This window comes from Quercus suber, unplaced genomic scaffold (genome assembly GCF_002906115.3).
Source record: "Quercus suber isolate HL8 unplaced genomic scaffold, Cork oak 2.0 scaffold_544, whole genome shotgun sequence".
In the NCBI taxonomy this organism is placed as follows: domain Eukaryota; kingdom Viridiplantae; phylum Streptophyta; class Magnoliopsida; order Fagales; family Fagaceae; genus Quercus; species Quercus suber.
Genome location: NW_027069992.1, coordinates 505,658 through 530,092, shown reverse-complemented (window position 1 = coordinate 530,092; position 24,435 = coordinate 505,658). Strand labels below are relative to the sequence as shown.

At 34.0% G+C, this 24,435-nt stretch overlaps 1 protein-coding gene, 1 long non-coding RNA gene, 4 other non-coding genes and 1 pseudogene across 6 annotated transcripts; 2 read left to right on the top strand and 5 right to left on the bottom strand.

The window, feature by feature from the left end:
• The first annotated feature begins 18 nt into the window (after positions 1-18).
• LOC136063586 (uncharacterized) lies at positions 19-1,078 on the top strand. The gene is made up of 2 exons (XR_010625216.1): positions 19-223; positions 479-1,078. It is a non-coding gene; the product is annotated as an uncharacterized LOC136063586 (long non-coding RNA).
• Positions 1,079-6,232: 5,154 nt separating this feature from the next.
• LOC136063588 (small nucleolar RNA snoR80) lies at positions 6,233-6,355 on the bottom strand. The gene has a single exon (XR_010625218.1). It is a non-coding gene; the product is annotated as a small nucleolar RNA snoR80 (small nucleolar RNA).
• Positions 6,356-6,518: 163 nt separating this feature from the next.
• LOC136063587 (small nucleolar RNA Z152/R70/R12) lies at positions 6,519-6,630 on the bottom strand. Its single transcript, XR_010625217.1, has one exon. It is a non-coding gene; the product is annotated as a small nucleolar RNA Z152/R70/R12 (small nucleolar RNA).
• A 92-nt stretch (positions 6,631-6,722) lies between these two features.
• On the bottom strand, positions 6,723-6,808 carry LOC136063590 (small nucleolar RNA R11/Z151). The gene has a single exon (XR_010625220.1). It is a non-coding gene; the product is annotated as a small nucleolar RNA R11/Z151 (small nucleolar RNA).
• Positions 6,809-6,889: 81 nt separating this feature from the next.
• Positions 6,890-6,987, bottom strand: LOC136063589 (small nucleolar RNA Z157/R69/R10). Its single transcript, XR_010625219.1, has one exon. It is a non-coding gene; the product is annotated as a small nucleolar RNA Z157/R69/R10 (small nucleolar RNA).
• A 12,165-nt stretch (positions 6,988-19,152) lies between these two features.
• LOC136063582 (ATP synthase subunit 9, mitochondrial-like) lies at positions 19,153-19,394 on the top strand (annotated as a pseudogene).
• A 1,684-nt stretch (positions 19,395-21,078) lies between these two features.
• LOC111996084 (peroxidase 3) lies at positions 21,079-23,759 on the bottom strand. The gene is made up of 4 exons (XM_024028025.2): positions 23,543-23,759; positions 23,192-23,383; positions 21,610-21,772; positions 21,079-21,512 (listed from the first exon to the last, which is right to left on the bottom strand). Exons 1-4 carry the CDS (start codon positions 23,750-23,752, stop codon positions 21,097-21,099), a joined length of 981 nt encoding a protein of 326 aa, XP_023883793.2. The 5' UTR covers positions 23,753-23,759; the 3' UTR covers positions 21,079-21,096.
• Between the last annotated feature and the right edge of the window lie 676 nt (positions 23,760-24,435).

Below are 24,435 nucleotides of genomic sequence, written 5' to 3'. Positions count from 1 at the left end.
TTTCTTTTAGAAATTCAGGGTTCTGCATTTATTTTTCATTGTATTGATTTTCAATATATTCTCTAGGATTGTCTTTTCCTTTTGGGGTGGTTAATCTTCCTGTGTTTCTAGGTACATGTCATCTACATTACTGAAAATTGCTAGCGAGCATAGTTCAGTGGTAGCAGTTGTTGGAAAGGGACATTTGCAAGGAATCAAGAAACATTGGATGCAGCCTGTTGTGGTTAGTGAACTTTTTCTAACATATAAAATTAATACACCCTATAAACCAGTCCATAAGCACTGAAGAATGTTAAAAATACTTGCAGAGACACCATTCAGTTGGTTCCCCTTTATAGATCTTCATCCTTAAAGGCACCAGATTGCTCTCTGAATTATCTTTTGCTTTTCCGAAAATGGTTTTGATCCTTTTAGATAAGATTTTCTATTATACAACTTCAGACTTCCAAGCTTGAGAGTTTATTCCTCGTTTCTGCAGGTGAAGGATCTTATGGGAATTCCTTCGCCGAAACCTGCTGCTGCTGTGAAGATTCTCAAATCTCTTGGTGTTGCAGTTGCAGGGGTGGCCATAGTATCGGGCATCTATCTGGCTATTAAGAAATAAGCTTCATCAGATTTGCTTCTATGCAGACATGGTTGTAAGTGGGCAATTGCCTTGGAGTGTAACGTGAAAGGCTAGTTTGCTGGAAGTGATTCATAATTGTTGGAAAATCATGGTCGAGAGCACAAAAAATTATAATCAAAGTTCCCTTTAGATATTGGGCTGATCAGGATTTCTTCAGCTGAAATTTACCCAGGAAAATTGTGTTAATGAAAAGGTGAGGAATTTTCCCCAAAGCCCAGAGTCTCCCAAAAGTATCTGGAATTCATTTTATTGCCAAATGATGAATAAGGAACATAATACTGATATGCCACCAAGGTACTGTATACATGTAACTAATTCAAACCTCGGCTTTCCTCTTGACCTGGGTGCTTCATGAAGTTGCCTCTTAACATGGAAGGCCCTCGGTGCATATAGATACTCACCTTATACATTATTATATTATTTTTATTATTAATTATAGTGAACTTATCATGATTAACTGTGTACAAACAAAGTCATAACTTTCGTCACAATTATTTTAGGTGATAGATTGTGATTGGATGTCCGACACTTTCACATGGACAAACCACTTTATTTCCACCACTCATGGTCAAACATGTGGATAGTTATGACAAAAGTTGTAGCTTTAGTTCCCATCCATAGAAGAAAATTAATTATGTGCTAGTTTATTCCATTTGGAACTAGATAAAAAGAGTTGGTTCACAACAATGGCGGATGATGAGAAATATTTGAAGTTGAGTCTAATTGTGATAAAAGTTGAGTTTTTAAAGTTATGTTTTTCTCATGTCAATTTTACTGGCTTTAATTCCGTGCCAATTTGATTGTAATTCTTTCAATCATTAACTTGTATTTTTTAGAATTATTGTATATGGATTTGGTATCAAGTTGGTGAAGAAAAGCTCAAAACAAAAGCTCTAGTGCTAGGTGGCAACTGGGTCTCAAGTCGCTAGACAACATGTGAGCAACACATGAGGCACATGGGTTTGAAAGTTTGTTGTGCCAAGTGGCTAGCGATTGGCTCGCAGGTATGCCAGTGAGTTGGTAGGCACATTGACAATTGTTTTTCTGTGTCTCTTAGTTTCTTTCATTCACACTATACATACATTTATTATCCATGAAATTGTAAGAAGAATTTCAGAGAGAACCCTAGAAATTCATTTGAGAGTTAGTGATTGTCATCCTTCAATCATCTACACATTTTTCTTAGGTTTCTTCACTCTATTCCCTCTCAAATTCCATATCCTATGATTAGCCCAAACACAATCCACACACATTATGAGTGTAGAGAGATGTTTGGGAGCAATTGAGAAGCATTGGGTTCATACCAATATTTGGAAAATGCAATTGGGTTCAATTGCGATTAATTGCGGGATTTAGAAAGCTAGTAAAGATAAAACTCTGTGAAGTCTGTAAGTAGCTTCTACTTGGAGGGCTCAAGTATTTTGAGTAACTTAGGCTTGGAGGGTCTTTGTGTATTCATGTACTTCGACTATTTTGCTGGTGGATTATTTCGTTTTGTCGGGCTGCAAAGAGGTTTTTTTGCTAGGTTCTTGATAGGAGTTTTACCATTGTTCCAAATAGCTTGAAGGGCAGTCTGGCTCGCGAGTATGCCAGTGAGTTGGTAGACACATTGACAACTGTTTTTTTGTGTCCCTTAGTCTCTTTCATTCACACTATACATACATTTTTTATCCATGAAATTGTAAGAAGAATTTTAGAAAGAACCCTAGAAATTCATTTGAGAGTTAGTGATTGTCATCCTTTAATCATCTACACATTTTTATTAGGTTTCTTCACTCTAGTCCCTCTCAACTTCCATATCCTATGATTAGCCCAAACACAATCCACACACATTATGAGTGTAGAGAGATGTTTTGGAGCAATTAAGAAGCATTGGGTTCATATGAATATTTGGAAAATGCAATTGGGTTCAATTGCGGGATTTAGAAAGCTAGTAAAGATAAGACTCTGTGAAGTTCGTAAGTAGCTTCAGCTTTGAGGGCTCAAGTATTTTGAGTAACTTAGGCTTGGAGGGTCTTTGTGTATTCATGTACTCCGACTAATTTGTTGGTGGATTATTTCAGTTTGTTGGGCTGCAAAGAGGTTTTTTGCTAGTTTCTTGATAGGAGTTTTACTATTGTACCAAATAGCTTGAAGGGCAGTGTGGTCGGTTAGTTAGTTAGTCAAGAAACTAAACTGATTGTATAATAGAATCCACAACTGTACCAATGTATAGCAAATAACTCAACTATAAGAGGGTGATATGGATTGTAAAAAAGGACATTGAAGAATGATATGCAATTTTCTTCTCTTTGCTCTCTATACTCCTTTCTATTCTACTGTACTCTAAGAGGCTTAGTTCCCTCAAAGAACTACCATAGCTAATTCATGTTACTTGATTAAGAACTATTGAGTTCTTATCATTTGGTATCAAAGCCACTTTCCTGCCACCATAATAAGAACCATATCAATTTTCCAAATCAATGACAAGATTGCTTCCATTGAAGTGAGTGTATACCTACACCAAAAATTCTAGAATCTCTCCAAACATATTTCATAGGAAATCCACGCCCAGAACTTGGACAAGTTCTGGAATCTACAACAAAATCAATTTCATTGTTGAGCAGAAACTTCCTTCAAGAACCTAATTTTGGAACTAAGAGAACCAAGCCATGAAGCTTCCTATTTTCAATGGAAAATTTCATTACAGTTAGATTCACCATGCAAATAATTTTTCACATATCATAGAACTCCTTGGTACGACAAGATCTTTACAGCTTCTTGGTATGTGGAGGGAGAAGCCCTTATATGGTTCTAAAAAGTTGAAGAAGTTGGTCACTTCATCAATTGGGGGACTTCTGTGGAAGCTCTTCTCACAAGATATCCACATCATACATTGGTTCTATGGAGGGTATTATCAAGCCTAAACCAATTTCATGTACAGGTGCACTTTCGAGGGCTCATGACCATGAAGTGCAACAACCAATGGATACATGGAAACTCTTGGAAAGTTTGCAGTAACAACTGAAGCAATTTTCGAAAAAAAATTCAGTTTAGAAACACCATTAAGGATTCAAGAGACAATGACCCAAGTTTCAGCAACTTTCAAGACCATGATTGAAGAACCATCAAAGAAGCAAGAGTCACATAATCAATTCATAGAAATAACCAAAGATGAAAGAATGGAGAAGTTAGAAGGTGTGACTGAAGAAGATTTAAGGACTTTAGAGTCCATTGACTAGGTCTCTAAGGATCAATCCAAGGTCAAGAAATTGAAAGAAATAGAATTGCTAACATGAAACAAAAGCATGATCAAAATCCTACAACTTGTGGGTGATTTAGAGACTTAAAAGTCCTTACCTAGAGCTAAGGTAGAATTTTATTAGGAAGGCACAAGATCATGGCATATACAAGTGGTTGAAGAAGTGTACATCACCAAGGTAATCAAGTTATCCTTAAGGTATTGGGCAATTAGAAGGTCACCCTTGATGTATAGGGAGGCTGTTGTACTAGTTGCATAGCAATTGCATTACTCGCAATTATGGTTGCTATAGAAGTGTACATCACCAACTGTTGTAACAAAATTATTCTTCACCTAGTTCCCTCGAAGAACTACCATAGCTAATTTTGTTATTTGATTAAGAACTACTGAGTTCTTATTAGTACTCCAATTTTCCTCTTTAATAAGATATCGCGTGTTATTTTGTGTTTGCATTCTCTTTCTCTTACTCCTTATGCTTTTAATTGATTGTCAATTATGTTTATCTATGCACATGTTGATACTTTCAGTTGATTAATTTGCTAATCACTTATATTCCACATTAACCAAGTGTTGCTTAAAATTAATCAAGTCGTACTTAAAATTTGGATAGCCTTTGACCCAATGGCTCTAGCATAGCCTTTGGCTTTGATCATTGTACGAGAGGAACGGAGCTTCCCACTAATGGTGATATAGGCAAATTTAATAGCTTTTTATAATGTCTCTATCTTCAAATTTCTATGTAACCTCTCATTTCAGAAGACGACACTATTTTTGTGGAGCCATAAAGGCCAAATTCCAAAAGAGAAGATGACGCCCCCAGTTGATGTTCAAGGTAAGGGATATCTTAGAGTTGCAACAATTTAACCGCAACCAGTCCATAGAACTGGCTCCATAAAACAATGAAGCTTGCATAAGGGGGGAAGAGTTCCAAAAACATTGAGCAAAATTGCAGTCTCTCAAGACTCAGGAGCTTCATTACAAAGCGGGCAAATGGAGGGGATATCCAATCCTCTAGAAGCAAGGATAGCATGAGCGATTAATTCTTAGCCAGTACATCAAGGGTGATCTTCCAATTGCCCAATACCTTGAGCACAACTTGATTATCTTGGCTATGTACTCTTCTTCAACCACTTGTATATGCCATGATCTTGTGCCTTCCCAATAAAATTCTACCTTAGCTCTAGACAAAGGACTTTTGAGTCTCTAAATCACCAACCAGTGGTAGGATTTTGATCATGCTTTTGTTTCATATGCCATAAATTAAGTTCAAACCAAAAAGGTAATGAATTGAGCTTAATCATTAAGAAAAATATGTCAAAAGGAGTACAATAATGCAAAATTCCTAGTTCAGATTTCCAAATGTTTTTGAGAGATCATATCCTCCTAACACTTAAAATGGACCACCAGGTCCAAATCCATTAGAAATTAGGTGATGCACAAAATAAAGCAAAACGATGGAATTAGAGAATTCTACTAGGTTAAAAAAAAAAAAATTCTGAAATTGGGGTGACAATCTTGGTTTTTAGAATTGTAGAACAAAGTTTCCCACGGTTGTTTTTAACTGTTTTAAGAATGTTTTATGTTTTACTAATAGAAAATAATGAAATAGATGACTTGTAATTATCCGGTTTTCAAATATCTTTCTTGCATAACTTTGCATTCTCTACCTCAGAAATTTGATTCCATTTCTGTCATATGTAATTTTTTTACAGATTTTACCAATACTTTACATTCTCTACCTCAGAATATTGATTTCATTTCTGTCATATGTAATTAATTTCATAAACTCACTTAGCACGAATGCGACTTTAAAAACTATAAAATGGTCCTTCATTTGAATTCAAACAGAAAAACATACTGAACTTTTAGCTGACGATTATATAATGAAGTTGAAAGATTAATTTCAAATAATTATCATTCAAGATATAATTAAGCATTTGAATATTAAATGGAAACTCTTCTATCAAATTCTTCTACAAAAAAACAGTCCCTAGCTGTAAAACATATTTCAATTATTTGTTTTGAGATACACAACAAAAAATTTTACTCCAAATTATTTTAATTCATTTGTTTAATTTTGATTATTAATTGATTTTCGTACAAGTTACATAACTTTGGTCTTGAATTTTGAGAAGGAACGCTCGTGGTTCTACTCTTGAAAATCCAGGTATCCGCTAAGTTAACATGTAATCAAAGATTACGTACGAATCAAATGACCTTTGAATCCCATTAAAAAATAGAGCTATGCTTTTTCCTCGCACTCTCAATCAACTTTCGACACAAATGTACAAAATAAAGTTCTTTTATAAAAAATAAAAGCTTCATCTTAACTTGTCTAATCTGGGAAAGGTAAGATTCTATGTGATAAATGTATGAGGTGTTTCCAGGATCATATGGGATTGAAGAACCATTGATCAGGATAGCCACAATTTGATATAGCGCCCGAGCCATTACATCAAGAGGAACTATATTTATCCTCCAGAATTGGTAATGGGCGCAAATTGATATCCATTCACATATCATTTTTCAAATAACCCAAAGTTGCATAAATCATCTATTCTCATTCAAACCTTTAAAGATTCGATTAAACACACAAACACACATATATATAGCACACAATTGCATAAATTGAGCAATGAATTTGTTGGGACTAGAGCTCAGTGGAAGGAGAAGTCGTTTTAATAAAATGAGCTCACGGCGAGGCCTTTTGGGTCTCGTCCACTGCCCAAAACACTATCCAAGTGTTTAATCTCATCATAGCAACCAAGTCCCACAAACCAAATTTAACAATTAAAAGTTGAAAAAAAAAAGAGTGAAACTATATAATATTTAAAAGACAACATACATATTGTTAGGGGGCTTCAGTGTGTGTAACATTCAGATCATCGAAATAAATCTCTCACCGAAATCCGCTAAGATAATGAAGTTATCATCATTAGCCCAATTCAAAAAATCATGCCTCTTTTATACACAAATATATATAAAAAATTTAAAAACCAAAAAATAAAGAGAAATAGAGGAGGTAATGTGCTCAGACAGCCAAGGGTTTGTAATCAGAATATGGGAAGAAGAACCCAGATCAGAAACTCTAGTCCACAAATAGCCTCATCACCGCACACTTCAAACAAACACAGACAGAGACAGAGACAGAGACATATTCATATAAAAAAGACTAACAAAAACAGAGAGAGCAAAGCTAAAACCTAAAAACCTGAAGAAGATAAGAGTCCTAGAAAAATCCTCGGAACCCTAATAAGGTGAGATGATAGAGAGAGAGAGGCAGAAGATGATGTTATGAAAAAGGTTTCTCTTGTGTCTAATTTATAGGAAGCGCTGAAGCGTCTATGTTAGAAATTAGGGTTTGTGGAGTTTATGATATGTTTTGGGTTTTGGGTTTTGGGTCTTGGGCCTGGGGATAGGGCTCCGATATTGTAGGACTGGGCTAGTTTGGGTACTTGGGCCTGGAAATTCATGCATCACAAACGTACCCAACCCAGCACATTGTCAGCTCCAACGGTTTTTTTTTATTATTTATTATTATTTTTTTAATAATGAAGAGTTGTCCAAAACTTTTAGGCTTTAGCCAGGCTATTAAGAGTTGTTCAATTCATGTGACACCTTGAAAACCCCTTAAATTGATAATGTGGTGTATAGAACTTGGAGCCCCTAGGTTTATAGTGTATTCTTTAAATCCATTAAACCTATTACTTGGGTGTCTTCAAAATAACTTTGACTTTACAATTTAATTTTTAGGGTAAATTATAAAGTTAGTCACTATCTTTTACATTATTTGTTAATTTGGTTCTTAACTTTTCAACTGTATCAATTTGGCCCCTAATCTTTTCAGTGTCAAGTCAATTTGGTGCTTGTGGTTATCTTTTAGAGCGAAAAATTTGATGTGTAATAAAAAGTGATTTTTCATGCCACATCACTGCCAACTGTACCACCACATCTTATTTTATTTTATTTTTTTAAACCCTATTTTTGTATTCACATATGATTAGATTACCCTTCCCTAAAAATTTCTAAAATTTGTAAAATCCCTAAATCTTTCTCTATCTATAGTCCACATCTTCATCTCTAGCTCTTCTCCCTCGTCCTCACGTTCATACCCCCATTATCTTTCTTGCAACTTGAAATTTTCAGTTGCTTTAGCATTGACCATGAACAGATTCTCCCACTCCCACTGTGAGGAGGATTTCTCATTCCACTCCATTAGCAACAAGGAAAATCCAAAAGATGCACAAGTAATTGGTCATTGCATCCTCCAAACATTACTCAAATAATTAAATTGGATTTGTTCAAATTTTACAGAAAGAAATCGTTGCACCCTATATTTAGAAGAGCAGAAATCTATCAAGACTATGCAATGTCTTCCCAGCTTTCTTCTTTGCTTCTGATATCACAGATAGCAAACCCAAATGGTATTTCAGATACAATGTCAAAGCACTATATGGCTAAAATTATGCAAAGACTAAGCATCCAAAAAGAACAATTTTCAACCTTTTGGCCTATAAGACTCATAAAAATCAATCTCCATCCTTTAGGCCCAAAAAATAAATTCACACCCAGATTTTCAGCCACCACAGAATCAAATTCCAATCTCAAAATACCCCTAAAAGAATTCCTCTCTCTTTCATAATGACCAAGAGAAAGAACTTATCTACTACCTTTTGTAGAGATCCTAGCTATTACTTACGAGTTTGGTACTTAAAAAAGAGTCCACAGTCCCCACCATTCATAAAATATTATCACCTTTGATTCAGAAAGACAGTTAAGTGTTTCCCAATATTTTCACCTTCGATTCAATTAAGATTTTCTTTATTCAAAGCTGCTGGAAGAGAGAACGCACCGCCATCCTCGTTGTTTACAACTTCAGATATTCAAGTTTATAAGCGTGAAGATGAGGGAGAAGAGATGAGGAGATGTCTTAACGAGAGAAAGAGAGATTTTTAGGAATTTTACAAATTTTAGAAAGTTTTAGGAAATGTAATTTGACTCAATGTGAAATTTGGGTTTTTTTTTTTTTTTTTTTTTTTTTTTTTTTTTTTAAATCTACGTGGTGGTACAACTTGCAATTTATGGCACAGAAAATTATTTATTATTATTTTGTTTGACATGTTAGATTTTTTTTCATCCAAAAGATAACGGCAAGGATTAAATTAACACGGCATTGAAAAGGTTAAAGATCAAATTGACACAATTGAAATATTAGGGACTAAATTGACAAAATGATGTAAAGGATAAGGATTAACTTTGTAATTTACCCTAATTTTTATAAATGGTGAAGTCCTTACAATTTCAAGTTACAACTTTACAACTGTTGTTCATTGTCGTAGCTCAAACAATCAAAGTATAGCCCTTATTTTTTGGATAATCAATCAAAATTAGAGTTATAAATGAGCCAAGCATTTTCAAGTTATGCATGCTTGAGTTTAACTCATTAATAAATGTCTAAGTCTTCAAGCGTAAACTCGTTAGAAAGCCCAAAAGCTTGAGCTCAACTTGACTTAGCTTGATTCATTATTTGAGCTTAATATCAAGGCTCAAACTCAAGTTTAATATCAAGTTTTAAGCTCAATATCCATTATTTAACCCGATACATTATCAAATGCTTAAATCTCCAAAAATAAAAAGTAAACAAAAACAACATACTTTTCAAATTACAAAGCTAAGCTACTATAAAAAAAAAAAAATGTAACCAACAAGATATCTATGAATTTTGCATAAATTTCAAGAAATTTAAACCAAAAGGAAGTTTACAAAGAGATTTGCTCAAACAAACTAAAAATGAGGCCGCTATGAGTTTTGCCCATATCTCCACCATGAGCAATTGAGAGAAAGAACCATCGAGTGCCGCACCATCTTGTACTAACCAGGTCGAAGCTTGACCAACTTCACAAACTAGATTGGAGCTCCACCACCTCCACAAACTAGATCAAAGCACCTTGCATCACCACTATACCACCACGCTATTGATTTAATCAATTCTTGAGAGAGAGAGAGAGAGAGAGACTTAGTAGAATTAGATTTAGATGGAAGGGAGTCTTTTCTTTTTTCCTTTTCTTTTTTTTACCGAAAGAAAAAGAACTAAAGAGCCAGTCAACTTAAGGAAATCACAAGAGAGAGAATGAAATGCTGAATGGGAAAGGACCACACGTGGCCCACTTGAATTAAAAAAAAAAATTGTAATTAAAGTGGTGCCTAATAAGTTTAGAGAGAATGGGAAATTTAATTTTATGGATAGTGATCTCATGTGGGAATTGGGATATATATATGTATAATGAATTTATTTATCAATAATAAACACATATCAAGCTTTTTATCAAATCTATAAACAATCTTAAGCTTCGTTTGTTTTGTATTGAGCTCTATTGTTCACATATAATGTTTTTTTGCTCGGACTAGGCTTGTTTATTTTAAAACTAAGACTAAAGCTTGATTTGTTTATAAAGAAATGAACATGAATGAGTTTTTTTTTTATCAAATCAAGCCCAAATTATTCATGAATAGCTTGGTTCACTTACGACCCTAATCAAACCAGACACATTTTTGCACTTTCCCATGTGACAATGACACTAGTGAAAAAGTTAGGGGTTGTTTGGGTGAAAAAAAAATGCTCACTCATCACTCATTACTGAAATATCATCGCTCATCACTTTATAACTCATCACTTATCACTGAAAATTCCCCAACTTCCTTTGGTGGCATGTTTGGCACTTGCTTCTAACTTTTGATAACTCAAAAACTTTAACTTTTTGTGGGTCCCACTGCCTGAGCACCATGTCAAGCTCACGGTTAGCCTATCTACGTATACATTCAAGGCAAACCAATTTCACCTTTTTTTTCCCTTCAGCCCACATCATCTCCCAAAACACTCGATGAACCTAGCCAAGGAAATCCATCAGAACCCCACCCGCCCCCTCCTCATCCTATTTACCCCAAAAGCCAAAACTCAACTTTACCAAAACCTAATTCGTCACTCCCCTGTACTGAAAATTTCAAAAAATGTTTGCCCAACTACGCCGACACCACCAATGTAGCTTTGGCTTTGTTCCTCCCTCCTCATCATTGAAATCTAACCCACAAAAAATTTCTTTGATGCTTGAACTCGGCGTTGTTCACTGTATCCTAGTCCAATCCTTACCCCATTTGAGTTCCGATCACCATTGTTCCAACTTGGGTGTCTTTTTTTTTTTTTTTTTTCTTTGATATCGTAGATATTATTGTCTCGGTAGGTGGGTACATGTGGCTCTGTTTATACAATTGGGTCTTTGTAGGTGGTTTGCGGGTTCTGTGTCACCGTCGTCCTTCTCTGGTCTAAGATGGGGTTGCTGCGGGTTGGATTAGATCAGATGTGTCGCTGGACGTGGCTAGGCTGAGGGGTTTACTTTAAAGATGGGGCTGTGATGAGGAAAAGAAGAAAGATGGGATATGATGGGCTGTGCAAATGGGTTTGGTCTAGTATGAAAGAGAGCCGTTGGGAGTAAAAGCTAAACACTGAAAGAGAGAAGAAAGAAAGAAAAGAAGAAAGAGAGTAGTAGGCATGAAGAGAAGAAGAAAGAAAGAAAAAAGAAAGAAAAGAAGAAACAGAGAAGCAGATATGAAGAGAAGAAGAAAGAAAGAAAGAAAAATTAAAAAAAAAAAAAGAAAAGAAAAGAAAAGAAGAAAGAAAGCTGGTGATTAGACAAGACACTGAACAGTGGGTCCCATTCGTTGCTAAGAATTATAGAAAATGCCATCTCACTCTATTCTTTGTTTTCAGAAACTCTCAAATTGTGTTTTCAATTTTGATATCTCATCACTCAAAAATTAGAGAATTGAGTCAGTTTCAAAACAAATTAGAGAATTGAGTGAAGGAAACATCACTGAGTAAGCAAAGCCAAACAAGCACCTTGTGGTGGGGTCCATGGTATTTTGGGTTATGGGTGATGAAAACTCAGTGATGAGTGATGGAAAACTTGAAATCCAAACAACCCCTTATAGACGCTAGCAAGTCTCGTCTCCCAAATTTTCTTCTGGAGCCTATTAATGATTGAACTAGTTTAGTGGATAGCCAGGAGGCCCAATTATTGTGCAGCCTAACCTGAAAATGACCATGGACCAAAGAAACAGATGAAAAGAAAAGTACAGTTCATATGAAGTTTAAGGCTTTTAAATCAGCTTAAGCCCAGATATGTCTTCGACTTGGGCCTAGTATAAAAATAAAAATAAAACCAAAACTTATCTTTAAGGATCCAAAACTTGTTAAAAAATATTACCCATTCAGGAATTTAAAAATATCTTAAAATTTAAAAATAAATAAATACATGAAAAATAAATTAGCCTATATTCAATATTAACAAAATATCATAAAAAAAATCATAAAAAATGGGTTTCTTGATACATCTCAACTCATTATATGTAATTATTCAAAATGAAACTCAATGTTGTTTCCTTCTGTTATTAACTTTATACTAAACTTCATCCAGAAGGAAATGAGCTCGCTACAAAATTGCCAAACCCTGCTGCCTTGGCTTTCCCAACCGAACCTCATTCCTGTTAAACCACATGCACCGTGCCACCATGGCCACCAACTCTAGCACTCCTGTCCCACACGATCCCCAAATATCAGGTGCCAAATAAAGTCCACAAACTCTGGGAAAGCCAATTCTTGTGCATCAAAAGGAATGCCCGTGCTATTCCAAACCTCACAAGCTTGGTCACAACCCCAAAAAAGATGACCACAAGTTTCTGCTCCTATTCCACAAGCCTCACATACTAGATCATCAAGGACTCGTCGATGACATAAGTTAGCCTTAGTTGGCTATTCTTGATTTAATTACTAATAGAAAAATAATTGACTTTAAAAGATTTATATGACTTTGCGAAGAGTTTTGTAGTTTAACTGACACATTTTTTTGCACTAAGTGTTTGGAGGGTTTTAGAGAAAATCGGTCTAAAAAAAGATTCATATGACTATTGAGGACTCAAAGTTAAGCTAAAAGTAATCTAATAATTAACGATGCTTAATTGGTTGAGCTAAAAATAACCTAACCATTTATGATTCTCAATTGAAAAGTCATGTTGTTGATGAAAACAAATAAAGAATACCTAAAAAATCTTTTAAGCACAACTAGACAATATGGTAGCATCCAAATCCTAAAGATCTCTTCTAATTTTAAATAATATTTTTTTAAAAAAATTGTCATGTGAAACAAACAATCATAACTCATAAGTCACTTGCATTTTCATGGGTTGATGAGATTTTATTTTTATTTTGTGATACAATTTTTGTTTTGTTTTGCTAGTATTTTTTTGGGGGTTGTTGGGGGGGGGGGGAGGTTAGTTGGCAAATTTATTTTTTGGGGGGGGGGGGGGGGGAGGTTAGTTGGCAAATTTATTTTTTTGGGGGGGGGGGGGGGGGGGGGGGTGGAGATGGTGAAGAGGGCCACTAGACAGAAATTTGGTTAGTTGGCAAATTTAATTTTTTGGATTCTTGGGGACTAGGTATTTATTGTTGTCCCAACAATTTTTAAATCGTATATATTAATCATTTTTCATTTTGTTGTGAAACATAATTTTGATAATATTTATGATTGAATGCATATTCAATAGTCACGGTATAAATTGAAATAGTAGGTTCAAAAATAACCACTCCATAAACAAGTTGGTAGACTATTAATTTTCTAGCTTGTACTAACTAATGGCACAATTAAAAAAAAAAGATTGAATGTTGAATTATATTATACTCATAACGGTGAAGTTCTATTTTCAATAGTAATTTCATGATATGTGAAGTCTTATAGATAAAACTTATTTAATTACTAATAGAAAAATACCATTGACTTTAAAAGATTTATATGACTTTGTCAAGAGTTTTGTAATTCAACTGACACATCTTTATGCAAGAAGTGTTTGGAGGGTTTTAGAGTCTCAAAAGAGATTCATGTGACTATTGAGGATTCAAAGTTAACCTAAAAGCAATCTAATAATTAACGATGCTTAGTTGGTTGAGCTAAAAATAATCTAACCATTTATGATTCCCAATTTTATTTTATTTTATTTTATTTTATACAAGATAGAATTCTACTCTAGCCTAATCTAAGTGTATATGTGTGTGAAGCTCCTCCTGGAGACTTGAACCCCAGCCCTTACCCCTCACACCTCACAAGCATTTGTACTTGTGGAGTGACCATCGCACCAAGGGTGTGCGGTGGGTGATGAAACAAATAAAGAAATACCTAAACAATCTTTTAGGCACAACTAGACAATATGGTAGCATCTAAATCCTAAAGAGTCAAACTTCCCTTCTATTTTTAAATAATATTTTTAAAAAAAATTATGTGAAACAAACAATCATAATTCGTAAGTCATTTGCATTTTTGTGGGTTGATGAGATTTTTATTTTTATTTTGTGATAAAATTTTTGCTTTGTTTTGCTAGTATTTTTTGGGGTTGTTGTGGGGGGGGGGGGGGGGGGGGGGATGGTGAAGAGGGTCACTAGACAGAAATTTGGGTTAGTTGGCAAATTTATTTTTTGATTCTTTGGGGACTAGCTATTTATTGTTGTCCCAACATTTTTTAAATCGTATATATTAATATATTATTTTTAAAAAAGATTCCAAGGGGGCCATAGCCAGTTAGACCTTGATTTTTTCCCTCAATTATATTAATGTTACTCACATTCAAGAAAAACAAATTCCACTATTATTTTAAGCAAAATCCGCCTCATCATTCATATTATTAATTTTAAAAATATTTTAATGAATTATCTCCCAGCACAAACCCACATCCTCACACATTTTCAAGTTCACTCTACTATAATGAGATTGAAAAAAAAAGGACATATTGGTTTTACTGGCTATGAGGGTTTTCAATTTTGTATGGTTGTGTTGAGATGAGCTTTGTTTTGTTTTTGTTTTTGTTTTTGTTTTTAATAATAACTAAACAATGAGGCTGGCAGCAATATTGAGGAGAAAAAAAGCGAAAAACACGTAGCTTGAGAATGAGAAAGAAGAGGAAAATGTAAAGTTTTGTTTTGAAATGGGCTGACATTTATTCTATTTGAAGAGAGTAGGTCAATGTTCATTAGATTAATTACAAGTCTTTGGATAATTGGAGAGCTTAACTATTATTTTATGGGTTTGACACCTTTACTGTCAAAAAAGTTAATTACTTTTTTATTTCTCTATAATTTTTTTTTAAAAATAATTTATTAATATATGCTCTAAAATGCCCTAAGGGCATATATTAACCTTAACCTGACATAGTGACACTATTCAATATATTATATATATATATATATATTAACTGCACCCTTATTTTATTTGATGATAAATTTTACCTGTTTAGATAAAATTTAAATCTTTTGAACAAATGGAAGGGTTGGTTATAGTTTTTTGAGGGGCCTATATCTTTTTTGCTATGTATATTTAGATGTGGCAAAACGGGTGGATCATGTCAGGTCAATCGGGTTTGCGGGTCAATCGGGTCACGGGTCAAAACAGGTCATTTTTAAACGAGTCAATCGGTCACGGGTCGGGTTGACCAGTATTTTTCAAACAAGTTTTTTTTTTTTTTTTTTTTAATTAAAAAAAATCAATGACAACCTATTTAGAGGGAATGAATTAAATCAATTAAGGAAATAAATTGCACTTAATGTCACTTGTTAATATCCTTTCAATTATGACTGTTTTGAGTATGATAAAAATTATTTATAGTCATAAATTCATGATGGAAAAAGTCTTCAATGTTAATAGTTCATTATCAAAATGCATATAATTACAAGTTTACAACTTTAAAAAGAGATAGATCTTAAAATAAACAAAACAAGTATGAAGTGTGCATTTGGATTTGATGAAAATTATAAATTAGTTTACTATTTAGTTTATTTTTGCCACTATTCATGGGTTCCACTGTATTTTTTTGTTACTATTCATGTGCCTTATTGTATTATTTCAACTAAATTTTATATTTAACTACAGTACTTTTAGCAATAAGTTTTCAGTTTCTGCAAAATAAGTAGTATCTAAACAGACTTGAAAATGTGTAAAAGTGAAAAAGTGTGAAAAGTGTGAAAGTGTGAAAAGAAAGGCAGATGCACAAGAGTAGAGGAACTAAGGAAGCTTTGCCCTTTGTGGTTTGTCACGTTTCATGTTTGTGTCTTTGGCTTTGGACTACAGCTATTCAGCTAGTCAAATTGAATGAGATTTTTTATTTATTTTTTAATGGTTGTCTTGTGTTATCTTGTCTCATTCTCTCATGCCTTTGAAGCTTTATTGGTTGTGAAGGTCAAATAGTCAAATTGAATGTGAAGCTATTGTCTTGCCTTTGTCTATATCTATAAGTTATTGACTATTGGTTCTAGTACTTTGTGCTTTATGCACCTAGTATCAGGATGTAGTCTAAATTTTTTTTTAGTGAATTTTTTTTAACAGATCGGGTCGGGTTGACTTGCAAAAAAATTAGGTTAGGTCACGGGTCAACCTGCTTTTTGCTTTGGGTCAAAAAAATAGTGCGGCTCAAACCTATAAATGGGTCCAACCCATTAAAAACCTAACCAGATGTGAGTTGGTTGGAAAGGACTAAGGAGTGAGATTTGAATAACCAACCACTGAAGTTTGCCTAGTGCCATTTTGCTGAACAAAGGTACAATTAATGAATTACGTTCTCTTGCTAATAAGATTTACCTCCCCAATCCTCACGGACTAATTAAGAGCTCATCGTCATCATCAAAAGGAATTTGAACCAAATTTAGACAAGTGTTTACCATATATGTGCAAAATCCTCGCCACTATTAACCTTAGACTCAGCTTTGGAGTTCATAAGGAAAGGGAATAGAATGAAATGAATTGATTATAAGGGAATGGAAAAGAGTAGAATGGAATGGAATGTATTTAAGTAAGGCTCCGCTTGGGAGTTCATAAGGGAAGGGAATGGAATGGAATGAGATGATCATAAGGGAATGGAAAGGAATGGAATGTATTTAAGTAAGGGAAAGGAATGGAAAATAATGGAATTAAGTAACCTTGATTGGATGTTTTAAAATAAAGGAATGGAAAGGAATGAAAATGAATGGAATGTAGGTAATCCTGTTTGAGAGCAACATGGAGGGAATTGAATGGAATCATTTTATGACAATATTACTATTAGACTCCTATTTTAAAATAAAGGGTTGAATATATAGGGTTTTTTGGAGTTTTAGTAAAAAATCATTAAATCTAATTTCATTTCCTCCAATTTGTCCCAATTTCGGGGAGAATGAAAATTTGAGGTTTTAAAGGAATAGAGAAGAATGAGTGTTCCCTCCTACCCATTCTATTCCCTCCCAGTTAAACTTCTAAACAAGGGAATGAACTTTCCATTCCCTTCATTAAAACTTCCAAATAAGAGAAGGGAAGAATATTCTAAAATTATTCTTTTTTATTCATTTCCATTCCATTCCATTCCCTCCTCCCAAGCGGAGCCTAAGGGAAAAGAATGGAATGGAATGGAATTAAGTAACCTTGATTGGATATTTTAAAATAAAGGAATGGAAATGAATGAAAATGAATGGAATGCAAGTAATCTTATTTGAGAATAGCATGGAGGGAATGGAATAGAATCATTTTATGATAATATTACTATTAGACCCCTATTTTAAAATAAAGAGTTGAATATATAGGGGTATTTTGGGAGTTTAAGTAAAAAAATCATTAAATCTAATTTTATTCCCTCCCATTCCTCCCAATTTCAAGGGGAATGAAAATTTGAGATTTTAAGGGAATAGAGAGGAGTGAGTGTTCCCTCCTACTCATTCCATTCCTTCTCACTTAAACTCCCAAATAAGGGAATAGATTTTCCATTCCTTCCATTAAAACTCCCAAACAAGGGAATAGAAGAATATTCTAAAATGATTCTTTTCATTCATTTTTATTCAATTCCATTCCTTTCTTCCAAGCGAGGCCTTAGCTGTCCAGAATAGAAAAGAACCTCCATAGGGCCCACACGGTTCAAAGTGCAAATTAAATAAACATCCATCCCCACAAAGATCACTACTTCTTGGCCAATAAAGTAGTTGCCCTGACCATTACTGCCCAACCATTTGATTTAGATTGCATCTGTCAAATAGGGAGAGGGCGGGTAAATACACTTAATTTTAAAACCAAGTATCGAAACATCTCATTTTTTTAAAATTATTTAGCAAAATATCCTTATTTTAAAACTCGATTTTATTAAATTCGAGTTTGGTGTAAAACTCAATATTCTCAAATTCTAAAAATAAGAATATTTTGCTAGATAGTTTCAAAATAGGGTAATTTTCTACATAGTTTTAAAATAAGGGTATTTACCAATTTTATCCCACATTTTACTATAATTTGTAAGTGATGTAACAGGGGTGACTTGATGCATTTAGGGGCCGAAGATGAAAAATGAATTAAGGCCTTCTATATATTTAAAAGTTACTTTAAAAAAAAAAAAATCTGCTTAAATTTTATTATCTTATTTTAGATGTAAAATTACTAATTAACATGAACTACCTAGAAACTTTTTTTTTGAAAAAGTCAATAAAAAAAAAATTGACAAAACTTTTCACACTTGTTGATGTGGTAGATTAATAGTGGTAGTTAAAAAACTATTGTTAGTGTTAGACCTAGATGAGAATTAGTAAAAGTTTACCAACTCAACTATTGTGAAAAATGTTGTGAATTTTTTTTTTTTGTATTGTTCTTTTTTTTAGAAGTGCTATATTCACAATATTTTCACGACAAATCTTAGGTGTTATGTTACTAGTTCTAATTGGAATCCGCTATTGAAATTACTTTTTTAACCATCAATAACAGCCAGTAACAACCTACTACTTGGAATTTATTATTGAAAAATGTTGTGAAAGTAGAATTTCTCTTTTGATAAAAAAAATAGAACGCACTAATCCACGACCTGCAAGTTTTCCAAAATCGAACTGAATAGAATTGTTACTTTCCAAAAATGCTTGCTGAAAATCAAAGAAAGAATGTTTCTCAAAAAAATAAAAATAAAAAAAATCAAAGAAAGAAGATCCATTTTCCCACGTAGTTCGTCAGTCAAACCAACGATTTTCTTCTCAAAGTAATAGAGAGATCTTTTTCTAGTTAGACACTTCTATCAATCCAATGAAAGCACCGTCCATTCTTATTTGTTTGTACTTTCAGATAGAAAGAAATTTTTAGACCCCAAAGAGCCTTTCTTTACCACTTTAGGGGGTGGGGTTAAGGCAGATGCCCAACATAAAAGGAACGAGGGGAAAAATCAACGAAAAATCCATAACAAAAAATTGTGAATAAAAAAGCGTGACAAGAATTCTCAACCCAAGATATTAGAATGTGCAAAATCAATGGGTGTCGGAGCTACTAAAGTAAGCTGTTGTTGGTATTGGAAACTTGTTCAATTCTTTGATCCATTCCGTGGCGCAAAATTCATCATTGGCTAAGCAATTATTTGGTTATGCCATTTTGGGCATTGCTCTAACTGAATGCTATTGCATCGTTTGCCTCAATGATGGCCTTTTTGATTTCATCCATATTCTAATTGAAGAAAGAAGGTTGAACTTTCATAAAATAAGCACTTCTTTCACATAATAAAATGCAGGTGGGCTTGGGTACGATGTTGTTTATTTTATTTGTTAATTAATATTTGAGTTTAATTAATATTATTACAATGAGAGAAATAAATCTATTGGTTATAATTAGGGGGCTTTTTTCACTTGAGGCTTTAGGCAAGGACCTCTCTTGCTTATATGGTAGAGCCGGCTGTGAATGTAATTAAACAAGTTAACAAATATGTTCATTGTAATAATACAAAGTGTGTAACAAAGTACATGTCATCCAATTAATTGATTTCCTAAATTTTCTTCTTAAAAAAAGAAAAAAATGAAAAAGAAAAAGAAAAACCCAGTTCTGCCATCAATGACAAGCTGGTGAAATACTGACTTGCCGTTAGAACACATGGCGTACGTGCTATTGCCTATAGAGACTAGTTGTTAGTAGTTGCCTTCAGGCTTGAATGAGATTGCTGTCGTTTAAAATCACACGCTGTTAGCGTACCGGCATTACTAGTCAACGTCTTTCTGGTTTATGATTATGATTGTTTCCTATAATATCTTGTGTAGGACATCGATCTAGTAAATGAAGTGAAAACGATGTTAGCAAGTTTTAGCATCACACACACACACACACACACACACACACACACACAACTTGTTTTGAATTATACAAAATTTGCATGGCCACGACTTTGGTGTGTGCTTTATTAGTTGGTACATGTTTTGCAAGAAGTAAGAGCTTTTGCTGGTATTATTATCTAGAAAGCACGGACGCGGCTGGGAGGGTGCCGCACCCTAGTCCGCCGAGTCCGACGCGGCCTGACGCGGGACACGGCGACTCGCGGTGGTCTGAGTTTTTTTTTTTTTTTTTCTCGGATTTGAGCCAATGAGGCTCGATTCGCGCCGACGAGGCTCGATTCGGCCAGAATCGGCTTCGATTCGGCAGAATCGGTCAATATCGGCCGTATCGGATCGTATCGGCCGGCGACCGATACGGCCGATACGGCCGAAATATGCCGAAAACGGCCGAAACAGGCCGATATCGGCCTTGAAACTCGCCGGAAAAGCCGAAATTCTGACCTTAGAGGCATTGTAATGTGTTTCTTGTCTTCTTCTTTCTTTGTTTTGTGAATCAAGGCATAACAATGTGTTTTTTATGAATATTTTAATAGGAAAATATATAGAAAATATAATAAAAATATTTTTAATAATTTTTTAATCGCCGAGTCTCGCCGCACCCGCACCCTACTTTTTCAAAAATTGCTGAGTCCCGCACCCGCACCCGCACCCGAGTCCCGAAACGCACCCGTGCTTCATAGATTATTATGTAGCATTTTTCAAATTATAACCCAACGTTTACTCTATAATCTATATAGTCCTCATAAACAATTAATCCACAACAGCCAAAAATAAGAAAAAGAAGCGTTTGCAGAGTGCTTGAGAATAGAATAGAGCCAGTTTCAAAGAAGCAGTTCTAAAATGAAACGAGAATGACACAAGAATACTGGTTCAATTCGAGATTTTAGAGAAGGAGCTCCATCTATCATAAATATCCATTACAGCTTTTCTTACTTTTATTTGGTTTTCTTACAAGAACGTAAAGAAAGGAAGACTACCGTGAAGCACACTTATTCATGAAATTTAATCCACCAAATTCAAGAAAGAAAGGAAAAAAAAAAAAAAAAGATTCTAGCTATTCACTACTGCACATTGCTTTCTAATCTCACCGGTTGACCCGGTCTTAACATTGATACGACCCATTTTCTCCATGGACTTGGCAAATTCATCATAGAAAGTTTGAATTGGTCCTTGAACTAGTTGGGTGACGAAAGTCTTAGTTGTGGGGTTTGTAGTTAAAGCAGCATCGGATTCGAACAGACCTCGTCTTTTAAGTAGATGTGAGTAGTAGCTAAGGTCAAATGTTTTGCGACTTCCAGGGTCCATCTCAACTATTGTGGTATTATCATTAGGATTTGTACACTTTTTTGCCTTGAGATTGGCAGCATATTCTGGGTCTAGAGCTGGGTCCTGATCACACACACCAGTGAAATTATACAGGCGGTATGAAAATGACGAACAATGAGACACACCAATGGTGTGAGCACCTGAAAAAAATTGATTAATATAATGTATTAGTATCAATATAGATTAATTTAGTATATGATAGAAACAAGTGCTAGGAAATTACAATGCTTAGCTTACCTGAGAGCAAGACCAGGTCAGTTAAGTCAAGACCCTGGTTGGAAAATAGTCTCTGGAGAGTGGAGAAGTTTCCAGTTGGAGGTGGCAAGTTGCTCAAGGCTTCTGACCCATTAGAGATTGTCCCATCTCTTCGACCAGTTGGGACTCTCCAAAATGGACCTCCCTGTCCAAAACATAACATAGAAACTAGTAAAAATGGTCCATTCCCTTACTCATAAAAAGAAGGATTATGGTTTTATTTTTTTAAAATACCATCATTCTTTATCAAAACGGCACTTTTATTTCTTTGGATTTGTGGAAGAATGGCACTCTCGAGTTTTGTATAAATGCAACAACTAAGTTCATATTCTCTCAAATTGTGATTTTACTTACAATATATTTCATTTTTATGAAAGATTCTTATCCAAATTATGGATGAAATAACTCTCCACCTTTAATATTTGTGGATGAATGACAGTCCTTTCCTAAGGCATTTATAAATTAATATGATTGTTTTTTAAATATATTTTTTCAATGGAAACTTAAATGTTACGTTTATGCAGACCTCAAGAGGAAAGTGTCATTTCATGAAATATTTAGAGAGTGTTATCTTGTAAAATCTCAAGGGTGTTAGAGTCATGATTTCAATTTAAGGAAACTAAGATTGAAACTAACATTAATCTAAAAAATATTAATCAATTTTAATAACGAAATAAATATATTTCATAGTATTAAAATATAGAAAACAAAAGTTTTTTTTTTTTTCCAAATATATCTTTTTATTTTATACAGAAAAAGCCCCGAAGGTAATTATTCAATCATATGAAGATCATTATTGTAAACACCAAGGATATCAAGTATATATCTTGTGAAATTTTTTTTCACAAGTACATATCACAATTGACTACAAGTGTATGTTTCAAAAATAATAAATCTAATAGTTTTTTTCACAAAATCTTTTACAATCACTTTATTGACAAGTTGTAAATAATAAACGATAAACTGATTGAGTGATTGCTCCAAATAAGATTAATATCAACTTAACAACTCAATAGATGTAAAAAAGATTTTGCCAACTTTTATGAAATTTGTGGTAAAAAAATGGGTGCAGATAAGATAACATTATTTATCTTTGCATTGGGCGGAGAAAGGTAAACCGTTGAAGCAGTGAAAGCGTGTCAAAGCACAAAATATGAGGTTGAAGTGGGACCCATTAAACTTTAAGGTAGTTGTAAAAGGACGAAAATATATTTTGTACTTATATGAAATATGGTTGCTCTGATATATGCAACGTGGCAAATCGATACTCAAACATGGTTGCGTGACACGTATCAGAGCAAAATTGTTTATTACCCTTTAGATATTGTGTGTTTTATATATATATATATATATATATATGGGCTCTCGCGTGCCACCCTTGGCTAAAGACACAATTTTTTTTTTTTTTTTAATTCTATAAATTTTATAATTGTGGAGTTGGTCAACTGTGAGTAGTACACAGTAGACATAGCTGAGTTGATCAACAGAAATTATAAAATTTGTAGTGAAAAAGTTATGTATACATGCAGGATAGAGCTAGAATAAAATTGTTTTGAGTTCTCACCGTGGCTACAATAGAATCTCTTGCAACCAAAGCAATGATATCTGCACAAGACACTATGCCAGGACAGTCAGCTTCAACTAGGCTCTTCACTCTGTCAATGAAGTCAAAACCTCTGACAGTCAGATTTGGATTAGCATCCTTTTCCGCTTGGTTATTTGAGGTTGAGTTCAGAAGCAAAGATGCATCACACCCCTGAATAAGAGGCAAAAACACGAACTTCTCTGTTAGTAACTACAACCAAAAGAGGCAATATCTTTTCATTCATATATAGTAAAACACTCATGAAGAATAAGCTAAGAAAAGCAGTGTGGAAAAAAGTTCATGTGAGAAGATAAAAGAGTTGACACAAACCCTGACAAAGCAGTCATGGAAGTGCATTCTTATGAGGGCAGCTGCCAATGATGGAGCATTGTGGATGTGCTGGTTAACAAAGTCTTGAATAATCTTCTCAGCTCTTGGGCAGTTCTTAGAGTAAAAACCCAACTGCAGTTGAGCTTGTGTTGAGCCTAGAAATCTTAAAAGAACTAAGATTGCCATCCCAAAACATCTTATCCCCCCCATTTTCAAGTCTGAGTACTATATTTGGAAACGATGTATGTCAAAAGAACTTCTTTAGAGGACAGGAAGCAACAATGTACTTATAATTTGGAAACCAAAAGGTGTTAAGGGGGATATTTATAACCTTTACCTACAGGGCCTGTGGCGCACAGCCTATAGATAAGAAGCAAGTTGATCAAAGTCGATTCACCTAGCGAACCAACACGTGCTCTAGCAAAACTTTATCATACTTTATATACAATTAGTGTGTACCTCGTGTGTAAACACGGAAAAGATAAATTGTAGTAATATTATTGATGTTAATTTAAGTTATTAAACATATAAGATATAATTTGACCAAGATATTTGAAGGTATTAAAATAACTTTTTTTTACAAATTTTATTTACGCCAAATTTCTCACTACATTGCTGTTACATACTTACATATAATTTTGAAGATCACTATTTGATACTACAAAATACAAAATCAATTTACAATTATTGTCAGTGAAATTTTACTGAATATAACAGCAAATAAAATAATAAATTGGTTAAATAGTATCTCTTAAATTGAATTGGAATAAGTGCATGAGATTGTTCATCTCAATTACAGTTTATTACATTCAATATCTTCTCATATAGATTATACATTACACCAAAACAAAAAAAATGCTCATTAGTTTACAGAAAAAAAAAAAAAAAAAAAA